This window comes from Nansenia antarctica (genome assembly GCF_963989245.1).
Source record: "Nansenia antarctica genome assembly, chromosome: 5".
Classification (NCBI taxonomy): domain Eukaryota; kingdom Metazoa; phylum Chordata; class Actinopteri; order Argentiniformes; family Microstomatidae; genus Nansenia; species Nansenia antarctica.
The window spans coordinates 36,475,848-36,490,847 of NC_137690.1; the positions used below are offsets into that span (position 1 = coordinate 36,475,848).

The following is a 15,000-nucleotide window of genomic DNA, read 5'->3' on the forward strand; positions in this document are numbered from 1 at the left end:
CTGGTTGGTGGTAAAGGGTCTGGTTGGTGGTAAAGGGTCTGGTTGGTGGTAAAGGGTCTGGTTGGTGGTAAAGGGTCTGGTTGGTAAAGGGTGTGGTTGGTTGTTAAGGGTCTGGTTGGTGGTAAAGGGTCTGGTTGGTAAAGGGTCTGGTTGGTTGGTAAAGGGTCTGGTTGGTGGTAAAGGGTCTGGTTGGTAAAGGGTCTGGTTGGTTGTTAAGGGTCTGGTTGGTTGGTAAAGGGTCTGGTTGGTAAAGGGTCTGGTTGGTTGGTAAAGGGTCTGGTTGGTAAAGGGTCTGGTTGGTGGTAAAGGGTCTGGTTGGTGGTAAAGGGTCTGGTTGGTGGTAAAGGGTCTGGTTGATAAAGGGTCTGGTTGGTGGTAAAGGGTCTTGTTGGTGGTAAAGGGTCTGGTTGGTGGTAAAGGGTCTGGTTGATAAAGGGTCTGGTTGGTGGTAAAGGGTCTGGTTGGTAAAGGGTCTGGTTGGTAAAGGGTCTGGTTGGTAAAGGGTCTGGTTGGTAAAGGGTCTGGTTGGTGGTAAAGGGTCTGGTTGGTAAAGGGTCTGGTTGGTGGTAAAGGGTCTGGTTGGTGGTAAAGGGTCTGGTTGGTGGTAAAGGGTCTGGTTGGTAAAGGGCCTGGTTGGTAAAGGGTCTGGTTGGTAAAGGGTCTGGTTGGTGGTAAAGGGTCTGGTTGGTGGTAAAGGGTCTGGTTGGTGGTAAAGGGTCTGGTTGGTGGTAAAGGGTCTGGGTGGTAAAGGGTCTGGTTGGTGGTAAACGGTCTGGTTGGTGGTAAAGGGTCTGGTTGGTTGTTAAGGGTCTGGTTGGTTGGTAAAGGGTCTGGTTGGTGGTAAAGGGTCTGGTTGGTAAAAGGTCTGGTTGATAAAGGGTCTGGTTGGTGGTAAAGGGTCTGGTTGGTAAAGGGCCTGGTTGGTAAAGGGTCTGGTTGGTGGTAAAGGGTCTGGTTGGTGGTAAAGGGTCTGGTTGGTAAAGGGTCTGGTTGGTAAAGGGCCTGGTTGGTAAAGGGTCTGGTTGGTGGTAAAGGGTCTGGTTGGTGGTAAAGGGTCTGGTTGGTAAAGGGTCTGGTTGGTTGGTAAAGGGTCTGGTTGGTAAAGGGTCTGGTTGGTAAAGGGTCTGGTTGGTTGGTAAAGGGTCTGGTTGTTGGTAAAGGGTCTGGTTGGTAAAAGGTCTGGTTGATAAAGGGTCTGGTTGGTGGTAAAGGGTCTGGTTGGTAAAGGGTCTGGTTGGTAAAGGGTCTGGTTGGTAAAGGGTCTGGTTGGTGGTAAAGGGTCTGGTTGGTGGTAAAGGGTCTGGTTGGTAAAGGGTCTGGTTGGTAAAGGGTCTGGTTGGTGGTAAAGGGTCTGGTTGGTAAAGGGTCTGGTTGGTGATAAAGGGTCTGGTTCGTTGCTAAAGGGTCTGGTTGGTAAAGGGTCTGGTTGGTAAAGGGTCTGGTTGGTGGTAAAGGGTCTGGTTGGTTGGTAAAGGGTCTGGTTGGTGGTAAAGGGTCTGGTTGGTGGTAAAGGGTCTGGTTGGTGGTAAAGGGTCTGGTTGGTGGTAAAGGGTCTTGTTGGTTGGTAAAGGGTCTGGTTGGTGGTAAAGGGTCTGGTTGGTGGTAAAGGGTCTGGTTGGTGGTAAAGGGTCTGGTTGGTTGGTAAAGGGTCTGGTTGGTGGTAAAGGGTCTGGTTGGTGGTAAAGGGTCTGGTTGGTGGTAAAGGGTCTGGTTGGTGGTAAAGGGTCTGGTTGGTTGGTAAAGGGTCTGGTTGGTGGTAAAGGGTCTGGTTGGTGGTAAAGGGTCTGGTTGGTGGTAAAGGGTCTGGTTGGTGGTAAAGGGTCTGGTTGGTTGGTAAAGGGTCTGGTTGGTAAAGGGTCTGGTTGGTAAAGGGTCTGGTTGGTGGTAAAGGGTCTGGTTGGTGGTAAAGGGTCTGGTTGGTGGTAAAGGGTCTGGTTGGTAAAGGGTCTGGTTGGTAAAGGGTCTGGTTGGTAAAGGGTCTGGTTGGTGGTAAAGGGTCTGGTTGGTGGTAAAGGGTCTGGTTGGTAAAGGGTTTGGTTGGTAAAGGGTCTGGGTGGTGGTAAAGGGTCTGGTTGGTGGTAAAGGGTCTGGTTGGTTGGTAAAGGGTCTGGTTGGTTGGTAAAGGGTCTGGTTGGTAAAGGGTCTGGTTGGTTATAAAGGGTCTGGTTGGTAAAGGGTCTGGTTGGTAAAGGGTCTGGTTGGTTGGTTAAGGGTCTGGTTGGTTGGTAAAGGGTCTGGTTGGTGGTAAAGGGTCTGGTTGGTAAAGGGTCTGGTTGGTGGTAAAGGGTCTGGTTGGTTGTTAAGGGTCTGGTTGGTTGGTAAAGGGTCTGGTTGGTGGTAAATGGTCTGGTTGGTAAAGGGTCTGGTTGGTAAAGGGTCTGGTTGGTGGTAAAGGGTCTGGTTGGTAAAGGGTCTGGTTGGTGGTAAAGGGTCTGGTTGGTAAAGGGTCTGGTTGGTGGTAAAGGGTCTGGTTGGTAAAGGGTCTGGTTGGTTGGTAAAGGGTCTGGGTGGTAAAGAGTCTGGTTGGTTGGTAAAGGGTCGGGTTGGTTGGTAAAGGGTCTGGTTGGTAAAGGGTTTTGTTGGTAAAGGGTCTGGTTGGTGGTAAAGGGTCTGGTTGGTTAAGGGTCTGGTTGGTGGTAAAGGGTCTGGTTGGTAAAGGGTCTGGTTGGTGGTAAAGGGTCTGGTTGGTAAAGGGTCTGGTTCGTTGGTAAAGGGTCTGGTTGGTAAAGGGTCTGGTTGGTAAAGGGTCTGGTTGGTAAAGGGTTTGGTTGGTAAAGGGTCTGGTTGGTAAAGGGTCTGGTTGGTTGGTAAAGGGTCTGGTTGGTGGTAAAGGGTCTGGTTGGTGGTAAAGGGTCTGGTTGGTGGTAAAGGGTCTGGTTGGTGGTAAAGGGTCTGGTTGGTGGTAAAGGGTCTGGTTGGTGGTAAAGGGTCTGGTTGGTGGTAAAGGGTCTGGTTAGTAAAGGGTCTGGTTGGTAAAGGGTCTGGTTGGTGGTAAAGGGTCTGGATGGTGATAAAGGGTCTGGTTGGTGGTAAAGGGTCTGGTTGGTGGTAAAGGGTCTGGTTGGTGGTAAAGGGTCTGGTTGGTAAAGGGTGTGGTTGGTTGTTAAGGGTCTGGTTGGTGGTAAAGGGTCTGGTTGGTAAAGGGTCTGGTTGGTTGGTAAAGGGTCTGGTTGGTGGTAAAGGGTCTGGTTGGTAAAGGGTCTGGTTGGTTGGTAAAGGGTCTGGTTGGTAAAGGGTCTGGTTGGTTGGTAAAGGGTCTGGTTGGTAAAGGGTCTGGTTGGTGGTAAAGGGTCTGGTTGGTGGTAAAGGGTCTGGTTGGTGGTAAAGGGTCTGGTTGATAAAGGGTCTGGTTGGTGGTAAAGGGTCTGGTTGGTGGTAAAGGGTCTGGTTGGTGGTAAAGGGTCTGGTTGATAAAGGGTCTGGTTGGTGGTAAAGGGTCTGGTTGGTGGTAAAGGGTCTGGTTGGTAAAGGGTGTGGTTGGTTGTTAAGGGTCTGGTTGGTGGTAAAGGGTCTGGTTGGTAAAGGGTCTGGTTGGTAAAGGGTCTGGTTGGTAAAGGGTCTGGTTGGTGGTAAAGGGTCTGGTTGGTAAAGGGTCTGGTTGGTGGTAAAGGGTCTGGTTGGTGGTAAAGGGTCTGGTTGGTGGTAAAGGGTCTGGTTGGTAAAGGGCCTGGTTGGTAAAGGGTCTGGTTGGTAAAGGGTCTGGTTGGTGGTAAAGGGTCTGGTTGGTAAAGGGTCTGGTTGGTGGTAAAGGGTCTGGTTGGTAAAGGGTCTGGTTGGTGGTAAAGGGTCTGGTTGGTAAAGGGTCTGGTTGGTGGTAAAGGGTTGGTTGGTAAAGGGTCTGGTTGGTGGTAAAGGGTCTGGTTGGTAAAGGGTCTGGTTGGTGGTAAAGGGTCTGGTTGGTAAAGGGTCTGGTTGGTAAAGGGTCTGGGTGGTAAAGGGTCTGGTTGGTGGTAAACGGTCTGGTTGGTGGTAAAGGGTCTGGTTGGTTGTTAAGGGTCTGGTTGGTTGGTAAAGGGTCTGGTTGGTGGTAAAGGGTCTGGTTGATAAAGGGTCTGGTTGGTGGTAAAGGGTCTGGTTGGTAAAGGGCCTGGTTGGTAAAGGGTCTGGTTGGTGGTAAAGGGTCTGGTTGGTGGTAAAGGGTCTGGGTGGTAAAGGGTCTGGTTGGTAAAGGGTCTGGTTGGTAAAAGGTCTGGTTGATAAAGGGTCTGGTTGGTGGTAAAGGGTCTGGTTGGTAAAGGGTCTGGTTGGTAAAGGGCCTGGTTGGTAAAGGGTCTGGTTGGTGGTAAAGGGTCTGGTTGGTGGTAAAGGGTCTGGTTGGTAAAGGGTCTGGTTGGTTGGTAAAGGGTCTGGTTGGTAAAGGGTCTGGTTGGTAAAGGGTCTGGTTGGTTGGTAAAGGGTCTGGTTGGTGGTAAAGGGTCTGGTTGGTTGGTAAAAGGTCTGGTTGATAAAGGGTCTGGTTGGTGGTAAAGGGTCTGGTTGGTAAAGGGCCTGGTTGGTAAAGGGTCTGGTTGGTAAAGGGTCTGGTTGGTGGTAAAGGGTCTGGTTGGTGGTAAAGGGTCTGGTTGGTAAAGGGTCTGGTTGGTTAAGGGTCTGGTTGGTGGTAAAGGGTCTGGTTGGTAAAGGGTTTTGTTGGTAAAGGGTCTGGTTGGTGATAAAGGGTCTGGTTCGTTGCTAAAGGGTCTGGTTGGTAAAGGGTCTGGTTGGTAAAGGGTCTGGTTGGTGGTAAAGGGTCTGGTTGGTGGTAAAGGGTCTGGTTGGTGGTAAAGGGTCTGGTTGGTGGTAAAGGGTCTGGTTGGTGGTAAAGGGTCTTGTTGGTTGGTAAAGGGTCTGGTTGGTGGTAAAGGGTCTGGTTGGTGGTAAAGGGTCTGGTTGGTGGTAAAGGGTCTGGTTGGTTGGTAAAGGGTCTGGTTGGTGGTAAAGGGTCTGGTTGGTGGTAAAGGGTCTGGTTGGTGGTAAAGGGTCTGGTTGGTGGTAAAGGGTCTGGTTGGTTGGTAAAGGGTCTGGTTGGTGGTAAAGGGTCTGGTTGGTGGTAAAGGGTCTGGTTGGTGGTAAAGGGTCTGGTTGGTGGTAAAGGGTCTGGTTGGTTGGTAAAGGGTCTGGTTGGTAAAGGGTCTGGTTGGTAAAGGGTCTGGTTGGTGGTAAAGGGTCTGGTTGGTGGTAAAGGGTCTGGTTGGTGGTAAAGGGTCTGGTTGGTGGTAAAGGGTCTGGTTGGTGGTAAAGGGTCTGGTTGGTAAAGGGTCTGGTTGGTAAAGGGTCTGGTTGGTAAAGGGTCTGGTTGGTGGTAAAGGGTCTGGTTGTTGGTAAAGGGTCTGGTTGGTGGTAAAGGGTCTGGTTGGTGGTAAAGGGTCTGGTTGGTAAAGGGTCTGGTGGTAAAGGGTCTGGTTGGTGGTAAAGGGTCTGGTTGGTAAAGGGTCTGGTTGGTAAAGGGTCTGGTTGGTGGTAAAGGGTCTGGTTGGTAAAGGGTCTGGTTGGTGGTAAAGGGTCTGGTTGGTGGTAAAGGGTCTGGTTGGTAAAGGGTCTGGTTGGTAAAGGGTCTGGTTGGTAAAAGGGTCTGGTTGGTGGTAAAGGGTCTGGTTGGTAAAGGGTCTGGTTGGTAAAGGGTCTGGTTGGTGGTAAAGGGTCTGGTTGGTGGTAAAGGGTCTGGTTGGTAAAGGGTCTGGTTGGTGGTAAAGGGTCTGGTTGGTAAAGGGTCTGGTTGGTAAAGGGTCTGGTTGGTGGTAAAGGGTCTGGTTGGTGGTAAAGGGTCTGGTTGGTAAAGGGTCTGGTTGGTGGTAAAGGGTCTGGTTGGTAAAGGGTCTGGTTGGTAAAAGGGTCTGGTTGGTAAAGGGTCTGGTTGGTAAAGGGTCTGGTTGGTGGTAAAGGGTCTGGTTGGTGGTAAAGGGTCTGGTTGGTGGTAAAGGGTCTGGTTGGTGGTAAAGGGTCTGGTTGGTTGGTAAAGGGTCGGGTTGGTTGGTAAAGGGTCTGGTTGGTAAAGGGTTTTGTTGGTAAAGGGTCTGGTTGGTGGTAAAGGGTCTGGTTGGTTAAGGGTCTGGTTGGTGGTAAAGGGTCTGGTTGGTAAAGGGTCTGGTTGGTGGTAAAGGGTCTGGTTGGTGGTAAAGGGTCTGGTTGGTAAAGGGTCTGGTTTGTTGGTAAAGGGTCTGGTTGGTTAAGGGTCTGGTTGGTGGTAAAGGGTCTGGTTGGTAAAGGGTCTGGTTGGTGGTAAACGGTCTGGTTGGTGGTAAAGGGTCTGGTTGGTTGTTAAGGGTCTGGTTGGTTGGTAAAGGGTCTGGTTGGTGGTAAAGGGTCTGGTTGGTAAAAGGTCTGGTTGATAAAGGGTCTGGTTGGTGGTAAAGGGTCTGGTTGGTGGTAAAGGGTCTGGGTGGTAAAGGGTCTGGGTGGTAAAGGGTCTGGTTGGTGGTAAAGGGCCTGGTTGGTAAAGGGTCTGGTTGGTGGTAAAGGGTCTGGTTGGTGGTAAAGGGTCTGGTTGGTAAAAGGTCTGGTTGATAAAGGGTCTGGTTGGTGGTAAAGGGTCTGGTTGGTAAAGGGTCTGGTTGGTAAAGGGCCTGGTTGGTAAAGGGTCTGGTTGGTGGTAAAGGGTCTGGTTGGTGGTAAAGGGTCTGGTTGGTGGTAAAGGGTCTGGTTGGTAAAGGGTCTGGTTGGTTGGTAAAGGGTCTGGTTGGTAAAGGGTCTGGTTGGTAAAGGGTCTGGTTGGTTGGTAAAGGGTCTGGTTGGTGGTAAAGGGTCTGGTTGGTAAAAGGTCTGGTTGATAAAGGGTCTGGTTGGTGGTAAAGGGTCTGGTTGGTAAAGGGCCTGGTTGGTAAAGGGTCTGGTTGGTAAAGGGTCTGGTTGGTGGTAAAGGGTCTGGTTGGTGGTAAAGGGTCTGGTTGGTAAAGGGTCTGGTTGGTAAAGGGTCTGGTTGGTGGTAAAGGGTCTGGTTGGTAAAGGGTTTTGTTGGTAAAGGGTCTGGTTGGTGGTAAAGGGTCTGGTTGGTAAAGGGTCTGGTTGGTGATAAAGGGTCTGGTTGGTGGTAAAGGGTCTGGTTGGTGGTAAAGGGTCTGGTTGGTGGTAAAGGGTCTGGTTGGTAAAGGGTCTGGTTGGTGGTAAAGGGACTGGTTGGTAAAGGGTCTGGTTGGTGGTAAAGGGTCTGGTTGGTGGTAAAGGGTCTGGTTGGTGGTAAAGGGTCTGGTTGGTGGTAAAGGGTCTTGTTGGTTGGTAAAGGGTCTGGTTGGTGGTAAAGGGTCTGGTTGGTGGTAAAGGGTCTGGTTGGTGGTAAAGGGTCTGGTTGGTGGTAAAGGGTCTGGTTGGTTGGTAAAGGGTCTGGTTGGTGGTAAAGGGTCTGGTTGGTGGTAAAGGGTCTGGTTGGTGGTAAAGGGTCTGGTTGGTGGTAAAGGGTCTGGTTGGTTGGTAAAGGGTCTGGTTGGTAAAGGGTCTGGTTGGTAAAGGGTCTGGTTGGTGGTAAAGGGTCTGGTTGGTGGTAAAGGGTCTGGTTGGTAAAGGGTCTGGTTGGTGGTAAAGGGTCTGGTTGGTAAAGGGTCTGGGTGGTGGTAAAGGGCCTGGTTGGTAAAGGGTCTGGTTGGTGGTAAAGGGTCTGGTTGGTGGTAAAGGGTCTGGTTGGTAAAGGGTCTGGTTGGTAAAGGGTCTGGTTGGTAAAAGGGTCTGGTTGGTAAAGGGTCTGGTTGGTAAAGGGTCTGGTTGGTAAAGGGCCTGGTTGGTAAAGGGTCTGGTTGGTGGTAAAGGGTCTGGTTGGTGGTAAAGGGTCTGGTTGGTGGTAAAGGGTCTGGTTGGTAAAGGGTCTGGTTGGTTGGTAAAGGGTCTGGTTGGTAAAGGGTCTGGTTGGTAAAGGGTCTGGTTGGTTGGTAAAGGGTCTGGTTGGTGGTAAAGGGTCTGGTTGGTAAAAGGTCTGGTTGATAAAGGGTCTGGTTGGTGGTAAAGGGTCTGGTTGGTAAAGGGCCTGGTTGGTAAAGGGTCTGGTTGGTAAAGGGTCTGGTTGGTGGTAAAGGGTCTGGTTGGTGGTAAAGGGTCTGGTTGGTAAAGGGTCTGGTTGGTAAAGGGTCTGGTTGGTGGTAAAGGGTCTGGTTGGTAAAGGGTTTTGTTGGTAAAGGGTCTGGTTGGTGGTAAAGGGTCTGGTTGGTAAAGGGTCTGGTTGGTGATAAAGGGTCTGGTTGGTGGTAAAGGGTCTGGTTGGTGGTAAAGGGTCTGGTTGGTGGTAAAGGGTCTGGTTGGTAAAGGGTCTGGTTGGTGGTAAAGGGACTGGTTGGTAAAGGGTCTGGTTGGTGGTAAAGGGTCTGGTTGGTGGTAAAGGGTCTGGTTGGTGGTAAAGGGTCTGGTTGGTGGTAAAGGGTCTTGTTGGTTGGTAAAGGGTCTGGTTGGTGGTAAAGGGTCTGGTTGGTGGTAAAGGGTCTGGTTGGTGGTAAAGGGTCTGGTTGGTGGTAAAGGGTCTGGTTGGTTGGTAAAGGGTCTGGTTGGTGGTAAAGGGTCTGGTTGGTGGTAAAGGGTCTGGTTGGTGGTAAAGGGTCTGGTTGGTGGTAAAGGGTCTGGTTGGTTGGTAAAGGGTCTGGTTGGTAAAGGGTCTGGTTGGTAAAGGGTCTGGTTGGTGGTAAAGGGTCTGGTTGGTGGTAAAGGGTCTGGTTGGTAAAGGGTCTGGTTGGTGGTAAAGGGTCTGGGTGGTGGTAAAGGGCCTGGTTGGTAAAGGGTCTGGTTGGTGGTAAAGGGTCTGGTTGGTGGTAAAGGGTCTGGTTGGTAAAGGGTCTGGTTGGTAAAGGGTCTGGTTGGTAAAAGGGTCTGGTTGGTAAAGGGTCTGGTTGGTAAAGGGTCTGGTTGGTGGTAAAGGGTCTGGTTGGTGGTAAAGGGTCTGGTTGGTAAAGGGTCTGGTTGGTGGTAAAGGGTCTGGTTGGTAAAGGGTCTGGTTGGTAAAAGGGTCTGGTTGGTAAAGGGTCTGCTTGGTAAAGGGTCTGGTTGGTGGTAAAGGGTCTGGTTGGTGGTAAAGGGTCTGGTTGGTGGTAAAGGGTCTGGTTGGTGGTAAAGGGTCTGGTTGGTTGGTAAAGGGTCGGGTTGGTTGGTAAAGGGTCTGGTTGGTAAAGGGTTTTGTTGGTAAAGGGTCTGGTTGGTGGTAAAGGGTCTGGTTGGTTAAGGGTCTGGTTGGTGGTAAAGGGTCTGGTTGGTAAAGGGTCTGGTTGGTGGTAAAGGGTCTGGTTGGTGGTAAAGGGTCTGGTTGGTAAAGGGTCTGGTTTGTTGGTAAAGGGTCTGGTTGGTAAAGGGTCTGGTTGGTAAAGGGTCTGGTTGGTAAAGGGTTTGGTTGGTTGGTAAAGGGTCTGGTTGGTAAAGGGTCTGGTTGGTGGTAAAGGGTCTGGTTGGTGGTAAAGGGTCTGGTTGGTGGTAAAGGGTCTGGTTGGTGGTAAAGGGTCTGGTTGGTGGTAAAGGGTCTGGTTGGTGGTAAAGGGTCTGGTTAGTAAAGGGTCTGGTTGGTAAAGGGTCTGGTTGGTGGTAAAGGGTCTGGATGGTGATAAAGGGTCTGGTTGGTGGTAAAGGGTCTGGTTGGTGGTAAAGGGTCTGGTTGGTGGTAAAGGGTCTGGTTGGTAAAGGGTGTGGTTGGTTGTTAAGGGTCTGGTTGGTGGTAAAGGGTCTGGTTGGTAAAGGGTCTGGTTGGTTGGTAAAGGGTCTGGTTGGTGGTAAAGGGTCTGGTTGGTAAAGGGTCTGGTTGGTTGTTAAGGGTCTGGTTGGTTGGTAAAGGGTCTGGTTGGTAAAGGGTCTGGTTGGTTGGTAAAGGGTCTGGTTGGTAAAGGGTCTGGTTGGTGGTAAAGGGTCTGGTTGGTGGTAAAGGGTCTGGTTGGTGGTAAAGGGTCTGGTTGATAAAGGGTCTGGTTGGTGGTAAAGGGTCTTGTTGGTGGTAAAGGGTCTTGTTGGTGGTAAAGGGTCTGGTTGGTGGTAAAGGGTCTGGTTGATAAAGGGTCTGGTTGGTGGTAAAGGGTCTGGTTGGTAAAGGGTCTGGTTGGTAAAGGGTCTGGTTGGTAAAGGGTCTGGTTGGTAAAGGGTCTGGTTGGTAAAGGGTCTGGTTGGTGGTAAAGGGTCTGGTTGGTGGTAAAGGGTCTGGTTGGTGGTAAAGGGTCTGGTTGGTGGTAAAGGGTCTGGTTGGTGGTAAAGGGTCTGGTTGGTAAAGGGCCTGGTTGGTAAAGGGTCTGGTTGGTAAAGGGTCTGGTTGGTGGTAAAGGGTCTGGTTGGTGGTAAAGGGTCTGGTTGGTAAAGGGTCTGGGTGGTAAAGGGTCTGGTTGGTGGTAAACGGTCTGGTTGGTGGTAAAGGGTCTGGTTGGTTGTTAAGGGTCTGGTTGGTTGGTAAAGGGTCTGGTTGGTGGTAAAGGGTCTGGTTGGTAAAAGGTCTGGTTGATAAAGGGTCTGGTTGGTGGTAAAGGGTCTGGTTGGTAAAGGGCCTGGTTGGTAAAGGGTCTGGTTGGTGGTAAAGGGTCTGGTTGGTGGTAAAGGGTCTGGTTGGTAAAAGGTCTGGTTGATAAAGGGTCTGGTTGGTGGTAAAGGGTCTGGTTGGTAAAGGGCCTGGTTGGTAAAGGGTCTGGTTGGTGGTAAAGGGTCTGGTTGGTGGTAAAGGGTCTGGTTGGTAAAGGGTCTGGTTGGTAAAGGGTCAGGTTGGTTGGTTGGTAAAGGGTCTGGTTGGTTGGTAAAGGGTCTGGTTGGTTGGTAAAGGGTCTGGTTGGTGGTAAAGGGTCTGGTTGGTAAAAGGTCTGGTTGATAAAGGGTCTGGTTGGTGGTAAAGGGTCTGGTTGGTAAAGGGTCTGGTTGGTAAAGGGTCTGGTTGGTGGTAAAGGGTCTGGTTGGTGGTAAAGGGTCTGGTTGGTAAAGGGTCTGGTTGGTGATAAAGGGTCTGGTTGGTGGTAAAGGGTCTGGTTGGTAAAGGGTCTGGTTCGTTGCTAAAGGGTCTGGTTGGTAAAGGGTCTGGTTGGTGGTAAAGGGTCTGGTTGGTAAAGGGTCTGGTTGGTGGTAAAGGGTCTGGTTGGTAAAGGGTCTGGTTGGTAAAGGGTCTGGTTGGTGGTAAAGGGTCTGGTTGGTAAAGGGTCTGGTTGGTAAAGGGTCTGGTTGGTTGGTAAAGGGTCTGGTTGGTAAAGGGTCTGGTTGGTTGGTAAAGGGTCTGGTTGGTTGGTAAAGGGTCTGGTTGGTGGTAAAGGGTCTGGTTGGTTGGTAAAGGGTCTGGTTGGTAAAGGGTCTGGTTGGTTGGTAAAGGGTCTGGTTGGTTGGTAAAGGGTCTGGTTGGTGGTAAAGGGTCTGGTTGGTTGGTAAAGGGTCTGGTTGGTGGTAAAGGGTCTGGTTGGTTGGTAAAGGGTCTGGTTGGTTGGTAAAGGGTCTGGTTGGTGGTAAAGGGTCTGGTTGGTAAAGGGTCTGGTTGGTAAAGGGTCTGGTTGGTAAAGGGTCTGGTTGGTGATAAAGGGTCTGGTTGGTGATAAAGGGTCTGGTTGGTAAAGGGTCTGGTTGGTGGTAAAGGGTCTGGTTGGTGGTAAAGGGTCTGGTTGGTGGTAAAGGGTCTGGTTGGTGGTAAAGGGTCTTGTTGGTTGGTAAAGGGTCTGGTTGGTGGTAAAGGGTCTGGTTGGTGGTAAAGGGTCTGGTTGGTGGTAAAGGGTCTGGTTGGTGGTAAAGGGTCTGGTTGGTTGGTAAAGGGTCTGGTTGGTGGTAAAGGGTCTGGTTGGTGGTAAAGGGTCTGGTTGGTGGTAAAGGGTCTGGTTGGTGGTAAAGGGTCTGGTTGGTTGGTAAAGGGTCTGGTTGGTGGTAAAGGGTCTGGTTGGTGGTAAAGGGTCTGGTTGGTGGTAAAGGGTCTGGTTGGTGGTAAAGGGTCTGGTTGGTTGGTAAAGGGTCTGGTTGGTAAAGGGTCTGGTTGGTAAAGGGTCTGGTTGGTGGTAAAGGGTCTGGTTGGTGGTAAAGGGTCTGGTTGGTAAAGGGTCTGGTTGGTGGTAAAGGGTCTGGTTGGTGGTAAAGGGTCTGGTTGGTAAAGGGTCTGGTTGGTAAAGGGTCTGGTTGGTAAAGGGTCTGGTTGGTGGTAAAGGGTCTGGTTGTTGGTAAAGGGTCTGGTTGGTGGTAAAGGGTCTGGTTGGTGGTAAAGGGTCTGGTTGGTGGTAAAGGGTCTGGTTGGTAAAGGGTCTGGTGGTAAAGGGTCTGGTTGGTGGTAAAGGGTCTGGTTGGTAAAGGGTCTGGTTGGTAAAGGGTCTGGTTGGTAAAAGGGTCTGGTTGGTAAAGGGTCTGGTTGGTAAAGGGTCTGGTTGGTGGTAAAGGGTCTGGTTGGTGGTAAAGGGTCTGGTTGGTAAAGGGTCTGGTTGGTGGTAAAGGGTCTGGTTGGTAAAGGGTCTGGTTGGTAAAAGGGTCTGGTTGGTAAAGGGTCTGGTTGGTAAAGGGTCTGGTTGGTGGTAAAGGGTCTGGTTGGTGGTAAAGGGTCTGGTTGGTGGTAAAGGGTCTGGTTGGTGGTAAAGGGTCTGGTTGGTGGTAAAGGGTCTGGTTGGTGGTAAAGGGTCTGGTTGGTGGTAAAGGGTCTGGTTGGTAAAGGGTCTGGTTGGTAAAGGGTCTGGTTGCCTGATGAAGGAATGCATGGATGTGCCTGGCACTAAGTACTGTGGTGGTTATACTGGACAAAAGGAAGGAAACACAGGACATTGTGTCTAAAATGGAAACAATCTCTTCCACAATCTCTGAACATGTACGAGAATAAATAGTTAACACTATAATAATAAGAGACATGACTGCTGCTATCTGGGATGGATCTGTTGTGACAGTGTAATGTTGACTTCATGAAAGTGAACTAACGTCATGTAGTCTAAACGTGGATACACAGTGCTATCTGAGCCATCACAGTCGCATTCCAAGTAACACTTATCGGTAGTTCAAATAGGCCTCATGTAATGTGAACTCGACCTCCAGACTAGTTCTAGCTGTATGTACCCCCCCTGTGCACTGTGTATAGCCGTTAGCTGTTGTAGCCTGTATCATTATCCTGATATCACAACATTATTGTATAATAACAAGCTGTGTAATTCTACTTTATTGTAGACTGTTCGACTTTGCCCTAACTATGTATTTCCTATCAGCCCGGTACATTCCATCAGGTACCTTTCCAAAACCTCACCCTACGTCCTCCTAGGACCATATATGGATAGCCTGGGTAGCCTGCCAACATCCTCCTCTTTTTCAGGAAGGGTTGCATCAGAGGCTATTGTTTGTAGATTAGGTGGGGTCCGATAGCATTGCTTTACTTTATTCATCACTTCCTAGAAGCTCTTAAGGAAGGCAAATGCTTATTACTGTGGATCACAGGTGTTCTAAGATGAGTTTCATTCCGGATATTTTTTATGGCTTTTGACAGACACAGACACAGACACGCACATGCACAGACAGACGTCATCAGGAGATCAAGTCCTCCACATCCCGCTGTGGATCTGATCATCTGATCTCCGTCCCCGAGATCACCACAGACGCATGCCTGTACATCACACACACACACACACAGACACACACACACACACACATTGTCTTCCTCTCTCACCTCCAGGCCGTTCGTGGTAGCGGTCAGTGTGCAGCAGCATGGCGATGGGCATCCCCACGTTCTTTGAGCGTCCAACCACAAGGACATTCTTTCCCACTGTCTGTATGCCTGCACACAGAGAACTGTCAATCAACAGGTTTATACTGTCTGTATGCCTGCACACAGAGAACTGTCAATCAACAGGTTTATACTGTCTGTATGCCTGCAGAGAGAACTGCAATGTCTGCAACAGTAAGGCTCCTGTGCCAGTCAGGTTGTGATAGAATAATTCTTATTCTAGAATAATTTACTATTGCTTGTCATGTTTTATTTTTTTTAATTTTTTTTATTTTAAAAGAATCATTTTGCTAAGAATATAATTATATTGATTATTGATTGTTCGTCAGATACTAAGTCACCCAATAATGCTTTTTGTCTGGTAATTTTTAGATTTATATATTTTTTTGCCAGCCATGGGACAGTGAATCATTATTATTTTTGACGGCTCTACAAAAGAAGTTTAAATCAAACAATTACTGTGAGGTTATAGCAGATATCCTCTCTTTTAATTGATGGTATTTGTGTGCATATTGGTTTCACCATTCAGAAATGACAACACTTTTTATGCATAGTCCACAGTTTCCCAGAAGTAATTGGACAATTGGCTTGACAATGTCAATGGCTAGTATTGATTCTAGGCTTTGCCTATGGAGTCTGCTATTGGACCAAAGTGGTGTCAATGAAAGTCAAAGAAGACATTTTTAGGCCAATATTAGCCATTATAACAATCAGGACATCAGTAACACAGCCAAACCCTTAGGCTGGCCAAAATCAACAGATTGGAACATCATTAAAAAAAAAAAAAGAAGCACTGGTAGGCCAAGGAAGACTTCCAAAGTGGATATCATAATTAAGAAAACCCCCAAAACAACTGTCCCACAGAAACAACTGTCTCACAAGCCCCTGAGGCTTGGTACATGGGAGGTAGAGAGGAGTCATGTTCATTCAAAATTAATGTTCAATCATTTGCTAGGATTTTATTTTTATTTATCATTTAACTAATGATTTAGTTTGAGCCTCCATAAGGCTAAAGATTAGAAATCCTAAAAAAGAGGAAAGAAACTGACACCAAGAAACTGACAAAAGGTACACAAGGCAGAATTACAGAAAAAAAAGGTAAGAAAAGAAAAAAGAACAATAGGTCAATACTGCCACCTAGAGGAAGCAGCAGGGAACAACAGCCAAACAGGCATTAGACACAGACAGTACCATAATAATAATTAATAATTGTTTTATTGCCATGCAATCAACTTGTCAGTCAATTGTTGGAATTTGGTATTTTATGCTCTAGGCAAGGACTCCGCCATAGACGGCGACCCTGGAGCAATTAGGGGTTCAGTGCCTGGCTCTGGGGCATTTCGACACGTGGCCAGCCGTGATTTGAACCACTGTGAGCTATCGACTTTTGCGGTCATTAGATGCCGGCTCTACCAGCTGAGCTACGTAGCCGCCCC

The 15,000-nt window shown here is 49.3% G+C and overlaps 1 protein-coding gene across 1 annotated transcript in view; it reads right to left on the minus strand.

The window, feature by feature from the left end:
* Positions 1-15,000, minus strand: part of mthfd2l (methylenetetrahydrofolate dehydrogenase (NADP+ dependent) 2 like) — a gene marked incomplete at both ends in the record, with an annotated part of 27,326 nt that overhangs the window by 7,806 nt on the left and 4,520 nt on the right. The window contains one exon of the mRNA XM_080531137.1: positions 13,508-13,615. Coding sequence (XP_080387263.1) covers positions 13,508-13,615 — 108 coding nt within the window. The remainder of the gene's footprint in view (positions 1-13,507; positions 13,616-15,000) is intronic.